This window comes from Acomys minous, assembly GCF_964271855.1.
Source record: "Acomys minous genome assembly, chromosome: 8".
Lineage (NCBI taxonomy): Eukaryota > Metazoa > Chordata > Mammalia > Rodentia > Muridae > Acomys > Acomys minous.
The window spans coordinates 31,367,510-31,387,745 of record NC_140489.1 but is presented as its reverse complement, the minus strand read 5'-3'; the positions used below and the strand labels follow the sequence as shown (position 1 = coordinate 31,387,745).

The 20,236-nt window shown below is 49.5% G+C and overlaps 1 protein-coding gene across 1 annotated transcript in view; it reads left to right on the top strand.

Moving 5' to 3' along the window:
• Window positions 1-20,236, top strand: part of IFT43 (intraflagellar transport 43) — a 74,290-nt gene that overhangs the window by 34,321 nt on the left and 19,733 nt on the right. Inside the window, exons 4-5 of the mRNA XM_084792685.1 lie at window positions 17,030-17,062; window positions 18,283-18,329. Coding sequence (XP_084648811.1) covers window positions 17,030-17,062; window positions 18,283-18,329 — 80 coding nt within the window. The remainder of the gene's footprint in view (window positions 1-17,029; window positions 17,063-18,282; window positions 18,330-20,236) is intronic.

The following is a 20,236-nucleotide window of genomic DNA, read 5'->3' as shown; positions in this document are numbered from 1 at the left end:
AAGGTTATGATACAGTGGATTTGTGAAAATTTCACTTCTTATTGAAAATTCTCTAAAGAACTCCTAATCAATGATTAAATTGCCCAAAATATGATCTGTCCTCAATATCCTGCTTCTCTGGCCTTAATCTTTAGTTTATAAAATTTCAAACCTATGGAAAAGTGTGAATGGCCCAGTGAGCCCCACATGTGAATGCATGTACTTGTGGATGTGTGTACCTGTGAAGGCGTGTGCTTGGTGCTTGTGCGTGTGTGTTCCTGTGGACGTGTGTACCTGTGAATGGGTGTGCTTGTGGATGTGTGTACCTGTGGATGTATGTACCTGTGGATGCGCACACCTGTGGATTCGTGTACCTGTGGATGTGTGTACCTGTGCATGTGCCTGTGGATGTATATGCCTGTAGATACTTGTGGATGTGTGTAACTGTGATGTATGTACCTGTGATGCTTGTGCCTCTGATGTACGTACCTGTGGATGTGTGTACGTGTGGATGTGTGTACGTGTGGATATGTGTACGTGTGGATGTGTGTACGTGTGGATGTGTGTGGCTTTTTCCTAGGTCTCCAGGTCAGTTTTGTCCTTATTGCTCCCCTGAGCACCTTGGGGCCTTCACTGCCTCTTCCTCTGCATTGCTAATAACCAGAACATAGTTACTAGAGACTGGTGTCCATTTTCTATGGTACTTGGTCTTTGGTGCTCAACACACAGATGTACAGTGTATAGTTGATCTGTGAGTGAATTCTGGACATGTTTTTATAGGGCTCCAGTAATTATGAAGGAACTGTGCACCCCTGATTCCAGAGAAGGAAAAGACCTTAACTTTTGACTTTCAGATTTTCTTTCTTTCTTTCTTTCTTTCTTTCTTTCTTTCTTTCTTTCTTTCTTTCCTTCTTTCTTTCTTTCTTTCTTGGTTTTCCGAGATAGGGTTTCTCTGTGTTAGCCTTGACTGTCCTGGAATCACTTTGTAGACCAGGCTGGCCTCAAACTCACAGCGATCGCCTGCCTCTCTGCCTCCCAAGGGCTGGGATTAAAGGTGTGCGCCACCACCACCCAGCGACTTTCAGATTTTCATCAGTGAATACAGTTTTGTTTGGATTTCAAGAAAAAGAAAACAAACTTGGAAGTCTTGAGACTTGATTTCCTACATGTTAGCTTTACCTAAAAAGGAACCAGAACTGGATGGTACAAGGGAGTCTTGGGTACCAAAAGGGGGCAGTTACTTGATTCTCAGCAGGGTAGTCATCTGTGAGGATCCAAGAGTGAGTGACATCAGGTGGGCAGATGACTGAGAAGGGACAGTCTAGGCATGTATGTGCATGCACGCATGCGTGCGCGCACACACACACACATACACACACACAGCACAAGGCATATGGCACACATGACTGTTAAGACAGATGTCCAAACAGGGAATTTACATGAGCAACTCTGAAAGCCAAACAGATAAGCCCTCTGAGCCCTGGTGTCAGTTGATTGCGTGCATATGCTCTCTGTGCGGTAAGCTTCTGAGATACTCTAAGCGTAGAAAAGATGGCTTTAGAGCCAACACTGTCATAACGTTTTAGCATAAACCTTACATGTATTTATTCTGTAAGACCCTCTATTGTGTGTCACTATTCCTGGGGAGACAGGAACAGACATTTACTCGCCTAAGATAGGAAACTGATGACAGAACAAAGTAAGGACACCACCAAAATGCAGCTTGGGGAACCAGTGAGTTGTACTGGGATTTCTTACAGGTGACTGGATGAGGGTGACTTACAGGAACAAGAATTACTCAAAGACAGCTATATCACCAGAACGCACTCAGCATGGGTGACAGCTTGCGGACGCTAGAAACCGGGAGCGTCCCATCCGGCCTTCAGGCATGTCAGCAGCAGGCTGGAGTGTGTCTTGCAGACAGGTTGACTGCTCCGAGCCTCCTCTGAGTGGCTCGGCTCATTTTCCTGATTGCTCTGCGTATCTGAGAGCGTCTCCACGCACTTCTTTCTGCTTATATATGCTTGGGGATGGATGGGTGAGCCTGGCGAGTTGCAGGGACTTCCTGAGCGTGTTGAGTTGTTTCCTCCCTGAGTTTAAAGAGCTTTCCTAAGGACGGAATCTTTCTCCTCCCTTAGAATACCTAGGGCTTAAGGAGCTTCTCACCAGTCTAGAAAGTTCTGTCCCTTGTGGAAATGGCTACACAGTTTCCTCAACAAAACACCTTCAAAGAGTAAGTTCTGTTTTCCTCTAAATGTATGTTCAGAGCCTAGACTGGAAGATGGTAGAGGAAGAGGTAGATAGGTTTTTGCTTAGTGAATTTAGAAAAAGCACAGTCAAGCCAGGCTTGGTGACTGACATTCCTGTAACTTCACCTACTTTTGATGCTGAGCCAGGAAGATTGCAAGGCCAGCCTGGACAGCTGAGGGAGACTTGGTCTCAAAATTAAAGACTGAGGCCAAAGAAGAGCTGGGAATGCAGCTCAGTGGTGGAGCAGTCGCTTTACACATGCAAGGCCCCAGGGTCAGCCTCCCGTTCTACAAAAGCAAGCCCCACAATTAACTAATTAATTTTAATCTACCTGCATCATTTACTGCTGGATATCTGATATATTCAATAGGATCTGAAAGAGAAACTAAGTAACACCCAGACTATGTGCATTGAAATAACAAGTGCAAAGCAAGAATCCTCATAAAAGTAGGGGAAGGGGGCTGGTGTGTCCGGCCTTCTGTCCTGCCTGCAAGCACTCCTATTGTGCTGGTAGGATTCATTTGTTTGGGAGCTGACAGGGGAAGGAGTGAGAATAATAGCAGAAGAGGATGCAGGTGAAGGAGGATGCTGATTGCCCCTCCCCACTCAGCCCTGCAGCCTCCTTGCAGAGAGAAAACTTCCCAAGCCCTGGAGATGGGCCCTCCTCCGCCCAGCACAGAGCCATGCCTAGGCCTCCTGGGATGACTTGTTGCATGTTTATGGAGGAGAGCCTGGTCTTAAAACTGAAGTATAGAGACTGCTCAGTGGTTGAGAACACTAGCTGCTCTTCCAGAAGGTTTAGTTCTCAGCACCCACATGGCAGCTCACAACTGTAACTCAAGTTCCAGAGAATCCAACATCCTTACACAGGCATACTTCACCCAGCTATCCATGCAGGCAAAGATCAATGCACATAAAATAAAAATAAATAATTTTTACAAACTGAAGCATAACTAGACCAAAGATGGCTGGGGATTCCAAAGGGAGGCGGAGGGGACATGTGGAGGCTCTGCAAGTTTTCCTCAAGCCTGCTTTATTTTTATTTTATTTTTTTTAGACAGGCTCTCACTCTGTAGCCCAGGAACTCACTATATATACCAGGCTAGCCTCTGCCTCCAGTGTGGTGGGATTATAAGCATGTACCACCATGCCAAGCTTAATGTCACGACTGTGTGTGTGTATGCGTGTGAGACATTAGAACTCTTAATTACTTAAATAAGAAGCAACATAGTATAGAATTTAAAAAATACGAAAAGGTGGGATAAGGAATGAAAGTCTTCTTTTCTGCCTCCCATCCTAGAACCAACCACAGTTACCGTGTGTGTGTGTGTGTGTGGGTGTGTGTGTGTGTGTGTACTTACACACACTTACAATTGCTGGCTAATATATTTCTCCTTCCCACCATGACACAAAAGGAAGCAGCACTCGTACTTTCCTGTTTGGATCTCAAGTTCTGTTTGTTTTTGTTTGTTTGTTTGTTTTATTTTGTTTTCTCGAGACAGGGTTTCTCTGTGTAGCCTTGGCTGTCCTAGACTCGCTTTGTAGACCAGGCTGGCCTCAAACTCACAGCGATTCACCTGCCTCTGCCTCCTGAGTGCTGGGATTAAAGGCATGCGCCACCACCGCCCTGCTAAAGTTCTGTTTCTTACCAGTGTCTCCAAATCTCAATGGAAGGTAGACAGGAAAGAGGTACAGTGTCTTCCCAGGACAAGAAAGCAGCTATCATGTGACTGACCCCTGGCAAGTCTCATGGTGGCTTCTACATGTCTTTTTAGCTGCGTACAGGGATCCTGTAAGGCTAGATGAGCAGCAGGGCATGCGCATCACTCCTTCCCGTGGTGTGGGGGGCACTTTCACACACCTCCCCTTGGGATGGATACAGGGATGTTTGGTGCAGACCCTGTGCACCTTGAAGCCCCGTCTAGTGTCACAAAGCCAGTTTGCCAGTGCAGTGCATGGGCGTGATGTTACTGTGCCGTTGCCAAGTGCTTCCCAGCTCCTCGAAGCAGCGTTTATTGCCACAAAGCAGAGCAGTTCAGCGCTAAGCAGCCCTTGCTACCTCTCTCTGGAGCACAGGAACACCTGAGGCCCCAAGGAGCATCAAGGAGAGGAAAACTGCCTGAGCTGAACTTGTTGCCCACCCATGTGCACAGGCAGAGGGCAGCTGGAGCCCCGAGGTGCAGCTTTCTAAGGTCCTTGTCCCAGTGGCTTTGTGCCAGCCTCGTGGACCCAGGGATGGGTGCTAGCCCTCCCTACCCCAGCCTGCTACGAGACGAGACCCTCTCCCATGGTAACCTTTTCCCAGTTAAGTTAGCCTTGACTTCATTATAGTCAAAGTTCCACCCTGCTTCTAGAATGAATTCTTACATATCCTTTGGGGACTTTGACCTTCAGCCCTTCACAGTGTATAGTTTTGTAAAACTGCAGCTCCTCGCCATGGCAGCTGGTGGTTCTTGGAGCTGCTGGGATTGTAGAGCTGTCCCTAAGGAGCAGGAGCAGGATGAGCAGCCTTTGGAGAACACATGCAAAAAGCCGCATCTCCTATGGAACAGTCTTTGCTTCTCTGGACTATCCACAGCGCAGAGGTCCTCTCTCTAGAAAGTTCCCACCTGTGCCTTTTGATCTTTCCAATTCTGCTGTTGCCAGAAAAGCCCTCCAGTGCTAGAGAGCTCACTAACAACAGCCTTGGGCTCCAGGTTTAAAAAAAGCCTCTCCTCATGTAAAAACGCAAACAAAATAGAAACAAACTACATTTACCTCCAGCTACCATCTCCTCCGGTCCCCTCCATCTCTTCAGCAGTGACTTCCCAGGACTGGCTGCCATGTCCTGGTGTCCTCGCATACTTCAGGAGATGTACAGATGGGTCCTGACCTGTGACAGTTTGGCAGGTGACTTCTGATTTTTCTGGTGGTGTGAAAGCAATATGTGTGAGTAGAAACTACACTTTGAATCTTGGCTTTGGATCTTTTGTCTGGCTTAGCGACAGAGTGCGGTACTCCCTGGAGATGCTGGGCAACAGCGGGAATGCAGTTCTGAGCCACAGGATTGCAGTGGGAACCCAAGATGCTGCCGTGTGCTGTGCTAAGCTGTGCGCTCCAGTCGGGTTGGGCGGTCTCCGCATTTGAATACATTTAGTGAGAAATTGAGCACTGTCTTATAAAATGTGTGTATGCTCACCTGCGTATACCACCGCATATAAAAATTTTCAGCATACTGTGTTCTGCACCTTGCCTTTTTATTATTATATTTTCTCTTAATGGTAATTACATGTGGTGTTTGCATTTAGGGCTGCCTCCTCCTCCTCCTCCCCCTTCCTCCTCTTCCTCTTCCTCCTTCTCTTCCTCCTCTTTCTCTTCTTCCTCTTCCTCCTCCTCCTCCTCCATTTTGACTTTGGCTTTGAACTCCCTACGTAGAGAAGGCCTGGAACCGGTCCTCCTGCCAGCACCTCCTGAGTGAATTCTGGGATCACAGACATGTGCCACCGCGGCCAGCTTATGTGGTGCTGGTGCTGAAACCCAGGGCTTCCTGCATGCTGGGCAAGCACTCCACCGACTGAGCTCCGTCCCCACCCTAACTTCGGTTTTCTAACTTGTGTAAGAATTCCATGGGCTAGGTTCTTCTGCTGGTGGACATTCTGGTTGTTTCTTTCCTGTCTTTTCTCCACATTATCAATCCTGTGATGATGGTGGTGATGATGACGATACTCTTACTATTAGGCTGGCTCCATTCTTTAGGAAATTTACAACTTCCTTCCCAGAAACAGATTCTCTTCTGGAGGAATAGCCTCCACATCTTGCCCTCTATTGTATGGAGTGAGAACACACACGTGGACCAGTGCCACAGGCATGCACACTTGTCATTTGTGACTTTTGTGGGGGGGTATTGTGCTAGACCCAATCATCCTTTGCCCTTAGAGCAGCCCCTTGTGGTCAGTTCTGTCATTAGTTCTGCTGGCGAGTGAGGAAGCCAGCATCGGAAGGGTTAACACAGCTGATCAGCCGCCAGAACCTGAGTCCTGGTAAAGGATGGCTATAGGACCCACATTCAGATTCTCCAGGCTTCTCCACCACCTAGGTGGTTTGTTTCTTTGTTTGTTTGTTTTGCCACTTGGCACCTGGCGTGGTGTCCTTGCCTGTGGCAGAGCTCAGCAGACATCCCCAGGACTCAGGTGCTATGGCTCCTCCGTGTACAATACACTCTGTGCGTGGTTAGAACAGCAGGGCCAGCCTAGCCAGGGCCCTCTAACCTCAATGGGCCTGTCGTCTTTAGAGCTGTGTTTCGGCCGGCCCCTTGCCCTGCAGAGGAAGGTGAGAGTGAAGGATGCAGCCTGCATTGAGGCATGAGCCAAGGCCCTACTAGACCCGCCATTAACAGGCTTAATTAGGCCAGTCATTAAGTTCAATTAGGCATTGGAAGCCACTGTCCCTTCCAACCCTGTAGTGCCCTCCAAGAGCTGGATCTATTCCCAGACAGCCAGTTCGGGAGCTAGGCAGGTAGGCCTTGTCCCTGCTTCTGGGGGCTGCGACTCCCGTGCTAAAGCCCAGGGCACGGTAACCCGGAGGAAGGTGCCGAGCACACGTGCTAGTATGGCCAGGCGCCTGTTTCCTGAGCTGGCTGACTGAGCATCCCTCCTTTTCCCGTGTCTACCTGTGCTCTTTCCTGCCTCACCATGCGATCTTGGTCACATCATGTGCACTCTCTGGTCCTCAGTTCCCTGAGGAGTTTGGACTAAAACTAGATGGTCACAGGGCCAGAGAGACGGCTCAGTTGGTAAAGTGCTTGGCCTGGAGGTATGAGGACCTAGGTTCCAGTCACCAGCACACATGTAAAAAGCAGGGTACCATGGCACATGCATGTGATTCCAGTGCTGAGGAGTGGAGGCAGGACCATCCCTGGGGCTTGCTGGCTCGCCTGTGTAGTCTAATTGGTGAGCTCCGAGTTCAGTAAGAGACCCTATCTCACACTTCCCCCCCCAAAAAAGGTAGAGAAGCAATTGAGGAAGATAACCAATGTTCCAAGGCCAGCCTTTGGCCTCCATGCACACATGTGTACTCAAACATGCACTTGCACAAGAGCGCACATGCAGGAACGCACAAGCACACACACGCAGATGCACATACACAAGAACCTCAGGGTTTCCCTTCTCACCGATAGCACGTGTTAACTCTGGGAACTAAATCCCATGTATTTACACCTTGGAGGTGGGAAGTTGCAGAAGACGAGCCTTGAGCCTTCCTATCAGCAAGCGAGGACATTTTAAGAAAGGCAGCGGTAGAATGCGGATCCCTGGCGGCTGAGCTTGCAGCTCTGCCTTCTCAGTTACAGTAAAGTCAAACCTCAGTGTAAAGCCCTGGGTCCAGTCCCAGCACACCCCAGCAGCACACACGTGATCACAGAGGCCTCTGCACCCCTGAAAGCCCGTGAGAGCTTTCAGAGCAAGTCATTTTCCTTCAAAAATTACTGCTTTGAAGTGAGACCGTTGATGAAAGTGAGGCACAGGCCAGGCGTGTGGAGGCCCGGATGAACCAAGTGTGTTCAGAGCGAGCTGCCATGGGGACTAGAACCCAGGGATAGCCCAGGGGAGAAAAAGGCCCTGGAGCTGTAGGCGTGACTTCATCTTTCAGGTTATGGGCGCCACTAGAGTGCTGACTGGCGTGAGACCAATGGTACAAGGAAGGGACATACTGTGTCTCAGTTCTTCTGAAGGTCTTTTTGACACAGCACAATCCTGAGGTGTTTGCAGACAGAAGGCAAACCTGTGCTTCTCAGAGGACATCCTCTTTGTGAGAGGTGCGAAACGGCTTACCCATTATCCCTCTATGTGTTCAATACTCACAACTTCACTGCTGACTTCAGTGGCGTGTGTGTGTGTGTGTGTGTGTGTGTGTGTGTGTTCGTGTGTTCTCTTCACACACTATGCAGTTGTCTAATGGATACCAGCCTGCTGTCCTGCAGTTTACCTTAGTTCTGGCACTAGATACTTGGAGCTGGCATCAGATCCTATAAGATAAGAATATGCCCAGTACTTTGCCCAAATTATGCCACTCGATTCCTGGAACAGCCCTGTGGAGCAGAAGGTGGTATTTCACTGTTTAAGGAACTCTCCCAAGAACACCCAGCTAGAGAGTGGTGAAACACGGTCTGAGCCTCTCTCTGTCTTAGTCTGTTTCTGCTGCTGTAACAAGACATAATAGACCAGACCAGCTAATAGGAATGTTTCTCCCACATACTGGATCCGGGAAGTAAAAGACAGCAGCAGATTCTGGTGAGAAGTGCCCCCTGCTTCCAAGATGGCGCCTGTGGCTGTGTCCTCTGATGGAAGGGTGGAAGGACCTAATGAGTTCCCTCCAGCCTTTTCCTAATGTGCTAAATCCCTCTGCTCTTAGGCTTGGAGCACCCATGAAAGCTGTGTTTCTCAGCCACTGCTGCCCTAGGGCTTAAGTTGCAACATGAGTTTTGGGGAGATGCACATCGAAGCCCTCGGACATGCCACAGCCAGACTCTCTGGTTTCCGGCAAGCTGTATAAAGCAAGGCCCACAGCCCAGGGCTGTACCATGGTTGGGGTTGGAGGTTTAGAGGGTTCAGGAACCTGTGCAGATACCCTTCTTCCAGTCACCTGGCAGGGAGGGAGATGGGAGTGACACTCAGCGAGAAGATACAGTAAGACGGTTGAAAGCAGGTGGGTGGGTTAGGAGAATCATCAAGAGAAAGCCAGACTTCTCCATGCAGGTGACAGTGTTGTCCCTAAAAAGGACTGGGAGAGGAAAGACGATTTCCTTCCTACCCTCCCCTTCACCCCGCTTCCTGCCCCACCATGTTGACTTGGGTCTCCAGATAAGCATGTTACACTGTCTTGGTTGACATTTTCAGGTAGGAGGAAGCCAGTGTGCAGAAGGGGCAGCTTGGAGGCTGGCAGACTAGAGGACATTCCCAGAAAACTGATATGGGGTAGGCCGTGGATCAAGGGAGGCAGGGCTGGTGACCCGGTCTTAACTCGGGAGAACCCCAGGCACCAGCGGACCATGGTTTCCTCAGCTCCGAGATGGAGACCAGGAGGCCTGCAGAGGTTAAGTGGCTCAGAATTGCAGGATCTTGCAGTCAGATAGGCCCTTACATGTCACCTTGCTCCACCCCCCAAGGTCATGCAGCTAATTAGTATAATGGAATGTGCCTCGAATCCTACAGCCTTGCCCATTCTCAGACCTTGAGAGGCGCTCACATTCATCTCAAGTTCATGAAAAGGCCACACACCGTACTATTTGTACAAGCGCTAGGTGCTTGGAATAAAATTGCCTTTCCGGCCGTCCTCTGGGACCCTCACAGAAATGAGATGTTGATCATATGAAGCAATCTTATGAACAACAACAAAAAAAAACTTTGAAGGAAAAAAGTTGTATCCCCTGAGCCAGTCAGGCTGAGCTAAAGGGAGACTGGTTGCCTTGTAGTCTGAGCAGGTAGAAGCCAGGAGGGAATGCTTGAGTGACGCCAGCCATCGCCTCAAATTCTCCTGACAGAAGTGCTCCCCTTGTTCTCCCTTTGATGGGTTCGTGCTCTCAAAAATAAAATGTGTCTGTGAACATCATACCTGCTTCCTCCCTTTGCTTTTTAGTCCTCTATTAAGAAATAACCACGAGCAGTTTTATTCTGAGCTGCAGCAGTTTGGGCATATGCGCACAGGAAACAGCTTCCTCGCAAGAGCTCCAGTCTGTTGATCTGGTGGCCTCATCATGGATTTTACTTTGGGGCCCATCTTCTTACCAGAGCTACGTACAGGTGCCTTTGCTAGTGTTTTCTGGTTTCCTGGTTAATGTAAGAAGCCATGTTTTGAAGCGGCAGGATGCCCTTGGCTCATACTTACCTTTACCCTCCCTGGGTACTCTGAGATCACCAAGAAGCCACCACACTGAGCCCTGCTGGTCCTCTTGTCTCAAATGTAGTAGCTACAAGGACGATGTAGGAGTCTCGGGAGCTTCCCTGTACACACCTCGTCCTTTCTGTGGGTGAGTGTAGGATGTAAAAGAGGAGTAAAAAGAAGCAGCAGTTTAGTGTAGGAGGAAGTCTTTACGGGCCTCTGTGATGGAGTGACCCTAAATGCTAGCATTTGGGAGGTGAAGTCAAGTTCAAGGCCAGCCTGAGCAGTATAGGGAGCTTCAACTCAACAAAAGAAAACTAAGACACAAACCCAGGAGAATTGAGATCAGTGTTTCTAGAAACACCAAGAAGTTGGCCTCTGACATAGGAACCCCTGATTTCGGCTTCTGTTGCCTCTTTCATGGTCCACGTAGCTGCGTTTCATCAAGACGGGACTCAGGCCTCGGCGTGGTTATCTTTTCCATTAGCTTTCTCCTCTGATGAGCCATGATCGAGTCTCACTGTGTCCCAGTATTTCTTTAACACTTCTGCAGCCTGCTAGCTTCCACTCCTAACAGAAGATGCTGGAGGCCCAGACTTTTGGCAAACTGTCGTATCTAGCTACACTAAAATAAAGATGTTTTTACTGTGTGGGCCCTCTGATTGCCAATACTATCTTTCCATTGCGAATGTAATTTCTTTTCATATAATTGAAGTCAGGAGCCTTTTAAAAGGAAATATGGAGCAGGTGTAGAAACTACGCAGCTGTAGCAGAAATCCAGACAGTGGCATCTGACATGAGACTGCTTGGGAGACTGTTCCCGCTTAGTCCACAGCTGCCACCTCCCTCCCTTCTCCCTTCCATAGGAGCAGAGGTAACCTCCTCCACTTCCACCTTTGCACCAGTGAACTGCGGAGTCCAGGGCGAGCTGCCTGTTCTCTGTAGAAATCCAGCTTCCGTGTTGGCTTGAATGACTGCAGGGGAGCCAGTGACCCCGTGGAGATTGGCTTGCAGCTCAGCATGGTTGGTGTGGCTAGCGCTCCCTCTGAGCAAGCCTGCCTGTGGACCCGCGCTAGCTAGCCGCCAGCAGCTACCACCTTGTCTGGCCTCCTGTGGCCCTGTCATGGCTCTGCCCTTTTGTCCAGGACGCCTTTTCCAACTGGAAAGTCTTCCTGTAGCTTCACTGCCTGTCGCTCACTGGGCAGGTCTTCCAGGAAGCCTGACTGCCGTGGCTAATTCCTTCTGGGCCCCTTCTTGGCATTTGGCTTCCGCCAGCCTCCCATCCCATGAAGTTTACAGTGTAGAAGAGCAAAACGTGAAGGTTCCGCGTGGGGTTCTAGCTCTGCGACCAGCAAGCTTTGAGCCTTCTTTGGGTCCCTTGTAGTCGCCATGTCAAACTTAACAGTCACTACTCAGGGTGGATGACAGTGACCTGGAGGCTTTGCAGTGTGAGTTTAGGAGGATTAATGTTATTTCTATAATGCTCTTGTCTCCTACCAGAGTAGGAAATATCAACCAGAGCTTCCCCAGTTCCCTGTTCTTACTCGTTCTAGTCGATAACCGCGCCCCAATGAAGGTTTCCTAAGTAATATAATGCTTACTTGAAGCGCCTGAGGTACAGACTCCAAGCTCTTTTCCCTGCAGCAGACTCGGGCACATGTTTTATATGGTCCCGTAACTGGATTCAGCTTCTAAAACTGTTGCTGTGTGTTCCGACTCCTTTTTCTTCCAGCTGTTAAATTCCTAACAAAGATGTTACTTTTAATTTTCCCAGCAGGGGGCAGGCTTCATCCAGGAATGGCCATGTAATTCGCTCTCACATCCAGGGGACAGGGTTTGTGCACACACCGGACTGGGACGTGGTTTTCATCTCTCGACATGATACTTGATGATGAGCTGTTCTTGCACAAACTAAATAGGATGCGATGTAGCCTGGAACCACACAGTGGCAAAATGGGGACACTAGGGAGTCCTCACTTACCTGTAAAAGAAGTGATGAAAGATCATACTAATCCTCATGACCAGAACCAGGAACCGAGGGGAGGTAGGCACTTGCACTTTCTGAAGAGACCCGAGTGAGAAATCTGGTGGCTTTTCTTAGACTTTTAGGTGTGGGGACAGCTTAGAGCAGAGACCCAAGTGTTCAGTTCATTACCTGGTCCTGAGTGGACAGTGAGTGGACAATGTTTACAACAGCAGACCTTTGATTTCCATTATGAAAGCCCATTTGGAGGGCCACGTGTATAATGTGGGGCCTTGCTGTAGGGACCAGGAGGAATAGCCTTCTATTACTCAGGCCTGGGTGGAAGTTCTGAGCTTTCAGAGGCAGTGGGGAGGTGAGTTTTGGGTTGGTTTGGATGGTTTGGTTTGGGTGTTTTGTTTTGTTTTTTTGTTTGAGACAGGGTTTCACTACTTAGCCTAGACTGGCCTGGAACTCACCATATAGAGCAGGCCTCTGCCTCTTGGGTGTAGGGATTAAAACTGTGCGCCAACACGCCTGGCAGTTCTGAGGTTTCTATCAGGTATTTTTAACCATGAGGCTAGAACACTTTATAGGGAAATGGCATTTTGATTGCTTCCTTCCACAGGAGGACACATTGGTACATTGCAAGGAACTTGGTCATTATGTATTTCCTGATTTCTCTCTTACTAATTCTCTTCTATGAACTTGGTCCCTGCTGCAGAATTCCACCTTTTTGCAGTGAACCCATGTGACCTGCAGTGAGCTGCAGTTGTCCTTTGTGCCCACTGGTTGCTGGGATGTACAGTGGCCCTGGGGTGCATTTGGCATGCATTCTGCCTCAGCAGGAAGGCAAGTCTGGGGTCCAGTGTGTGCCGTCGCCATTTAGAGGCTTCAAGGACACTTCCCCCCATTTATCCCAGTTATGTCCCCTGCTAAACTAGGTTAACGGTATTCAATTAGCCACCGAACATTGTCATGCTGCATAAAGACAGACTCCCGGCTGGCCTCTGAGCCATGGTGCTTTAGCTGCATTTAGGTCTCCGCAGTGTTCCATTAGGCACATGAGACGATTTCCACGAGGTCCGCATTAGGGCCACATCCAGCCTTTGCATGGAGGCAGCAGTCAAAGGCTTTGTCCGGTGGCAGAGGGCACCCAGGGTGCTTTGGGGGCCTCCCCCTCAGCTGCTAGCAAGGTCTGCACATATGCACTTAGAGGTCCCTCAGATGTAGTCCTTACTTTGATCATGATGGCCAGCCCAAGCCCTTGATGTAGCAAGGGTGAGGTGGGGGCAGCGAGGACAGATGGCTGCAAGAGCTGACACAGGTAACACACACAAAGGTAGATCGACCCTCATCTGAGGAGTTACCCCAGGGGTGATTTTTTTTTTTACCCTATAGCAGGTTCTTTTCCATGGAGCCCCAGAATGAAAGGAGGAGAACCTAGAATCCTTGGGTTTGCTGTGGCTGCAGTCATGCTGTGTGACGGTGAGGTCACGCTTGTCCTCAGCCTGCCATAAGCAAAAGGGTGACCTAGCAAGATAAGACCCCTCCCCACCATATTACAAGATGTATAATAAACTACAAAGAACAGTTAAACCACCATATTGGGAGACTTGGCAAAACTGTAGCCCTACTAAAAGTTCAAAGCATATTTGTGCCATGGAAAATATTAATTGATTCCTAGCAGGGGCATATCTGCCCATGTAAAGCTGCTATTATATATGTGTGTCCCTGCCAGGCAGGGGCTAAAAGCTGAGCTCTTGGGGTTAGCCATCCTGACTTATATTCACCCAGTGTTCTCCAGTTGGACAGCAGAAAGCAAGCTATGTTACCTCTCTGAGCCTTGGCCTCTTCTGTTGTACAACAGAGTTAGTAAGAATGATAATGGAATTGTTGTGGTACAGCACGTACGCTGTCTGTAATGGCCGTTCAGAAGTTAGACAATGTTAGTGCCTGGTCTCCCGCAGCCCCAGGGCCAACTCTCAACTCTCCTGAGACCCACATGGCTGCATCAAGCTGAGCAGGGCAGAGAGAAGCAGGTATGAAAACCAGGAGGGGACTGGTTGCGTGCTGAGCCAGGGCTCTGGGCTTTAAAGGAAGGTGGTGGTAGCAAGGCAGCCTTTAACCATTTCTGTCTGAGACGCCAATACTTGGAGTGCTGCATCTCATGCCCAGGTGTTCTGGTGGTGTGCAAAGGACCGCCGTATCAGCTGGCCAGGATTGGGGCCGTTGCTGGCCACACATGCTTTCTCACCACTCTTGTGCCCCTGTGATCAAGTCTGCAAGGTGAGAGGGGGTGGGGTTGTTTCCTCTGGTCCACAGGCAAAGTTGTTTTCAGAATGGCCAAAGCAGGCAGCAAGTGATGGAGGAGCCCCTCAAAAGAAACCTGGCATTTAATTAACTCTTCAAAGTGCTGGTTCAGCAAGCGCCATGCTTTTACATTTTGCATATTGAGCGAGTGAGCATCTCTAATGGGTCTGAATTGTCTGGCCCGCCGTGGTGGCGAACTCCTGGTTGGGTTATGCAAACACCGAAGACTCTGTGTGAGTCCCAGGAACAGAAGCTTTGCTCTGTGGGCTGTTTGGGCTCCCGGCCATTTCTTCTTCAAGTCCATATTCATTAACACTTCTGGTGGAAGGCAGCAGGCAGCTGAGGAGGAGAAGGGAGGCAGGCATCCATTTTGCTGCTTAGCAGCTATGAATCCCAGCCTCATATCTGGAGTACAGCTATGGATGTGACTCTCACAACCATGACTGGGACCTGTTTCTAGAAATTACTATCTGCGGTGGGGGTGGGGGTGGGGATGGGACTAGCACGTCTCCATTGAGAATGCTTTGCATGTGATTCTTTTGCTTCCCATGGCTGAGAGCCGCCTGGAGGACTGTCTTCAGTTCCTGTGTAGGCAGGGGGGGTTAGACGGACCATGTGCACAGGAATACAGACAGATGCGCGTGTGCCCCGGGATGCTGGCATGCCAGCTGGGACAGTGTGTCTGTGATTCAGGGTGACACTGAGGGAAACAGAGTCTAGTGTCAGGCTCATCACTAACTAGCTCTGTGGTGAGAGAGAGGCCCATGGCCACAGGACCCCAGTATCCTTGAGTGTCACTGGCCACTGCAGTGGCACCGTGGAAGTCCGTGGGAATACTGAAAACTGTTGTGTGTGTGGCACTACCTAAGATGCCCTTGGAGATCGGACAGGTATAGATCTGACTTCATATTGGATCCTTGAAGGCACATACATATATGTGCCCATTTATCTTTCTATAGGAAACACACACTGGGTTTGGAATGTACGTTCCACCTCGCTGCCTCTGGCTCACACACTGATCTCCTCACAGCTGTAGGAACCACCCTGCTGTCCCTTGGCTCCTCTAAGAAAACCAACAGCACAGACCGAGTGACTCAGAACTCCTGGCCCTGTCTGAGGGAGCCCAGGGTGGCCAAAGTTCAGGCTTCTGTCCCAGCACTGTGTGGTTGCCAAGCTTTTTATTACAGTAATCCAGAAAGATGAGCATTTGTTACAAGAAAAACCAGCAGTGTGGTCCAAACCAAATTCACCTACACTCTAGATCAGTGGTTCTCAACCTTCCTAGTGCTGTGACCCTTTAAAACAGTGCCTCATATTGCAGTGACCCCACCCATAAAATTATTTCATTGCTACTTCAGTTCCCAGTAACATAAGATGCTAATAATACTAGCAACAGTAATAATACCACAGATAACAGTGACAGCATGTAACCCTGGGTTCCCCATCCCTATATCAGCTGATCCAGAAATCTCTCTACAGCATGCCCAGCAGTCTGCATGTCTCGCGGGCTTCGCAGTGGATCTCATGACACTGACATGTGAGGACTGCCGCCCTAAGCAAGGGCACTAGTGTCACACAGGTCCAGGTCTCTTATTCTAGACTTATTCCTCACCCAATGCCAGGCATGTGTCTCTGGTCCCTCATGCTGGTGAGAGAGAAGACCTGAGCAGCTGGGCCAGTGCACCCCATTTGCTTCTGTGAGCTTACCTAGGCTGGTAAGGAATTTCCCCCCAAAATGACCAGAACTGACTCAGTCACTGAAAACAGCTCTCAGTCAGCGAGTCAGTTGGTGTGACAGGAAGCAGTGTCTGCATCCATTTCCGTTTCCTGCTTCTTGCTCTACCAGCACTCAAACTCAGTAGTTTAATTTGGAGCTGTGCTGAGTCAAGGCTTTAAGAAGGCCTTACAGGGCTGGGAACGTGGCCCAGACAGTAAAGCAACCCACTGCGAAGTCATGAGGACCTGAGTTCTTATCCCCAGCATCCACCAAAAACAAAAAACAAAACAAAACAAAAAAACATGATTGAGCCCGGGCGTGGTGGCGCATGCCTTTAATCCTAGCACTCGGGAGGCAGAGGCAGCCAGATCTCCTGAGTTTAAGGCCAGCCAGGTCTACACAGTGAAGTCTAGGACTGCCAGGGCTACACAGAGAAACTCTGTCTTGAAAAACCAAAAATCAAAACAAAACAAAAACATGATATGGTTATATATGTTTGCCACCCTAGAATGGGGCAGGGGTCCAGAAATTGCTGACCAGCCAGCCAGTCTAGCCAGTGAGTACCAGGTTTGGTGACAAAAACCCTGTTTCAAAAGATAAGGTGGCAGGACGTGATGGTATGAGCCTTTAATCTCAGCATTCAGGAGGCAGATGCAAGGCAAATGGATTTCTGTGAGTTTTAGGCCAGCCTGGTCTACTTAGAGTTCCAGGCAGCCCTGTGTCAAAGAGAGGGTGATGGGGGCAGGGGATCCAGGAATACACTTGATCTAATGCATACCTGAGTGTTCTCTCTCTCCCTCTCCCTCCCCCCCCCCCACACACACACAGTGGCTGCAAAGAAAGCGTTTGGAATGTGCTGACTCACCCCAACTTGAGCCTCTTCCCAGACAATGCTTCAAGTGTATGAAGGGGATGGGTTGTCTTAAACTTTGTCTCTTTGTTTTTGTTTTTCTCAGATTGGGAAAGAAAACTTCTGAGGAGATGGAAGAGTAAGTCCCCATGTTGCTATGTGTCCTGTAGTGAGCTGGGTGTCATTGCCTCTCCAGCCTGTATTGGACACGGCATTGAAAAAAACACGAACGCTGGAGGGGCGGCTTGGCACTTAAAGCCTTTGCAGAACACCTGGGGTGGGCTTCCAGCACCCACATAGCAGCTCACAGCCATCCTTAACTCCAGTTCTAGGGGACCCAGCACCCTCCTCTGACCTCCATGGAAACCAGGCACACGCAGACACAACACTCGCCCACATAAATAAAATAATAATTAAGTCTTCAAAGAGAAAATCAAATAGTCTGGACCCTGGCTTGGGGCTGGGATCTGCATGGTGAATTAAGAGCTTGCTTCATGCTGCCTCCTCCCCTGAAGGTCGGAACCTGGCACTGGTGCCCATGTCATAGTCTCACCATGGGCTTTCTAGGATTACATGTCCAGGTATCGGGATGCCAGCCCAGACTTTAGCTGCAACAGCACAGGTTGACAGAGGTAATGGCCATCTCCTGATGTTGGCCTTCTCCCAAGACATACAGTTGAAAAACGAAGTTAATTAAAATGCAGGGGAAAGGTTGTAGACAAAGATATAATGACAAGTGCTCTCATCTTTCCAGAGGTGGGAGGGCATTCATGTCAGTCTGTGGGTGCTGCCCTCAGGAGCGGTGTGTTGCACAGCCCATGTAACCATGCACAAGCAGACCTGAAAAGGTTTGGCCAAGATGATGGAAGAAGGAGAATATTTATTACCTGTTGTCTTAGTCAGGGTTTCTCTTGCTGTGACGAAACACCACGACCAAAAGCAAGTTGGGGAAGGAAGGGTTTGTTTGGCTTCCACTCCCACATCAATGAGGGAAGTCAGGACAGGCACTCAAACAGGGCAGGAACCTGGAGGCAGGAGCTGAGGCAGAGGCCATGGAGGGGGCTGCATAAGGGCTTTCTCATTAGCTTGCTCGGCCTGCTTTCTTGTAAAACCCAGGACCACAGCCCAGGGATGGCTCCACCCACAGTGGGCTGGGCCCTCGCCCACCAATCACTAATTAAGAACATGCCTTACAGCTGGATCTTATATAGGCGATTTCTGAATCAAGGCTCCCCTCTTTCAGATGACTTCAGCTCCTGTCCAGTTGACATAAAACTAGTTGGGACACTTACAAATGCTAGGTTTATAAGCTCTCTATGTTTGAAACTCATTTTCTTCCTTCCTGTTTTTCACTGACAGCCACCGCCTGAGACAACACAGCCTGACTGGATCAGATGAAGGAGAAGGTGAGCCGCCTTCCAGGAAGTCAGGGCCTGGCTGGGAGACCTGGGTGTGCCCCACCCCCACCCCGAGTCCTTGCCTGCCTGCTTTGCTGACTACCAGATACTCTGCTTCTCCACTTGCAGTCACCTAAGCTCCCCTAAAATTTAGTTTTCCTCCTCATCTCAGGAGGCCTCCATACTCAGTGTAGGTGTCCCTGCTGTGACGGTGCCCAGCATACCTTTGTGCAGGAAGCCAGAGTGGCAGTTGGCTCACTTCTCAGTTCCCCCTCCTGAGGTCAGAGTCAGCTCACGGGCCAGTGTCTGCGTACAGCAGGAGCACATGTGGTGTCCCTCGGTCTTTGGAAGCACTGCCCTTATGTCTTTTTTAGCAGGTTTGTGTGTGTGTGTGTGTGTGTGTGTGTATACATGAAAAGAGGCAGAAAATCCAGTCTGTAAAATTTGGTAATCTCAAGCTTGGGATAGTGGCTCAGATACAGGTCTCTGGCATGCTTAGGTCAGAATCTGGGGCCAGGGGCGGGGGGTGGGGGACGACACACAGAACTGAACTAACTTAAACAAGCAGCCTCAGTAGATGTGTGACAGGCTGTGTTTGACAGTATGTTTAGCTGTGCTGCAGCTGAAGCCCTCTGAGGCTGGAGAGGACAGGAGGGAGCCTCGGCTTGGACCGAGGAGATGGGAACGGGGTTACCTGGCCGGTCTGGAACGCTGGGTAGGAATGAGTATATGGCAAGCCATGCCCTGCAGGTGATTTTCTGAGTAACTTCAGTCTCTACTTGCTTGTGCATATGTTTATAACACCAAGACACTTGGGTTTTATGTAAGAAGACGTTAAATTCACATCTAGAGCTTTTTGACAGAAACTTCCAAATGGAAATAACAAGAAGACAGTGTTTCATGGTCCACTGGTGTTGGCTCACTGGTGTCGCCAGGCTGTCAGCCAGGCCACCCGGAACCATCTTCCAGCGCCCCTCAAAGGACTTCTGACACTCTACTCTGTTCACTGTGGAAAATGCTGCATTTTAAGGAGGAACTAGAAAAAAATCACAGCCACCCTTTGCAAATGCTGCACTCGCCACATGTAAATGTGTGGGGCCAGAGGCTGTCCTGGTTGTCACGGGGTCTCTGTTTTAGAGCTGCACTGCTGCAGCTTGGAGGGGCTCCCTAGGCCAGCATGAGCAAACCTGCCCTTGAGCACCTTAAGAAATGGAGGCTTGGAGATTGTTAGATAGTGTGGCAGAACTCAGGAGACACCGGGAGAACTCTTGCACCCAAGGTGTCCACTAACGCCACCATCACCATTTACTGCTAACTGGCCACCTTGGACCAGCCACCAAGACAGGTGCTTTATATTTTCTTTGTCTTCTTTGAAAGGTTTTGTTTTAATTTTTTTTCCCCTTTGAGACACAGTTTCCACCATGTCACCCAGGCTGACCTTGAACTTCTGTTCCTCTGGCCATCGACTCCTCCATGCTGGGATTATAGGCATATTCTACCAAGTTTAGCTTGTTCTACATACTGTGTCATGTGATTCTCAGAACAGTCAACATCCTGTGGCCCAGACTGCATGTGTTTGTGTTGTATGTGTGAGTCTGAGTGTGTGTGTGTGTGTGTGTGTGTGTGTGTGTGTGTGTGTGTGTGTACATCTTCATACAAAGGTGAGAGGCTCATACGGATCCATTTCTTAATATTCTTCAGCTTTGCTTCAGTAACTAACGGTGGAGTCCATCAGTTCCTAGGCAGCCGGTGAGCTCCAGGGACCGGCCCGCTGCCCTTGCCCTGCACTGCTGCCATTTGGGGCACACACCGCCTTGCTTAGCTTTTTATCTGGGTTCCCAGGACCTTAATTTATAACGCTTGTGCTGCAGGAACCTTCCTGACACTCAGCTCCCCATGCCAACGGTTTTTAAATC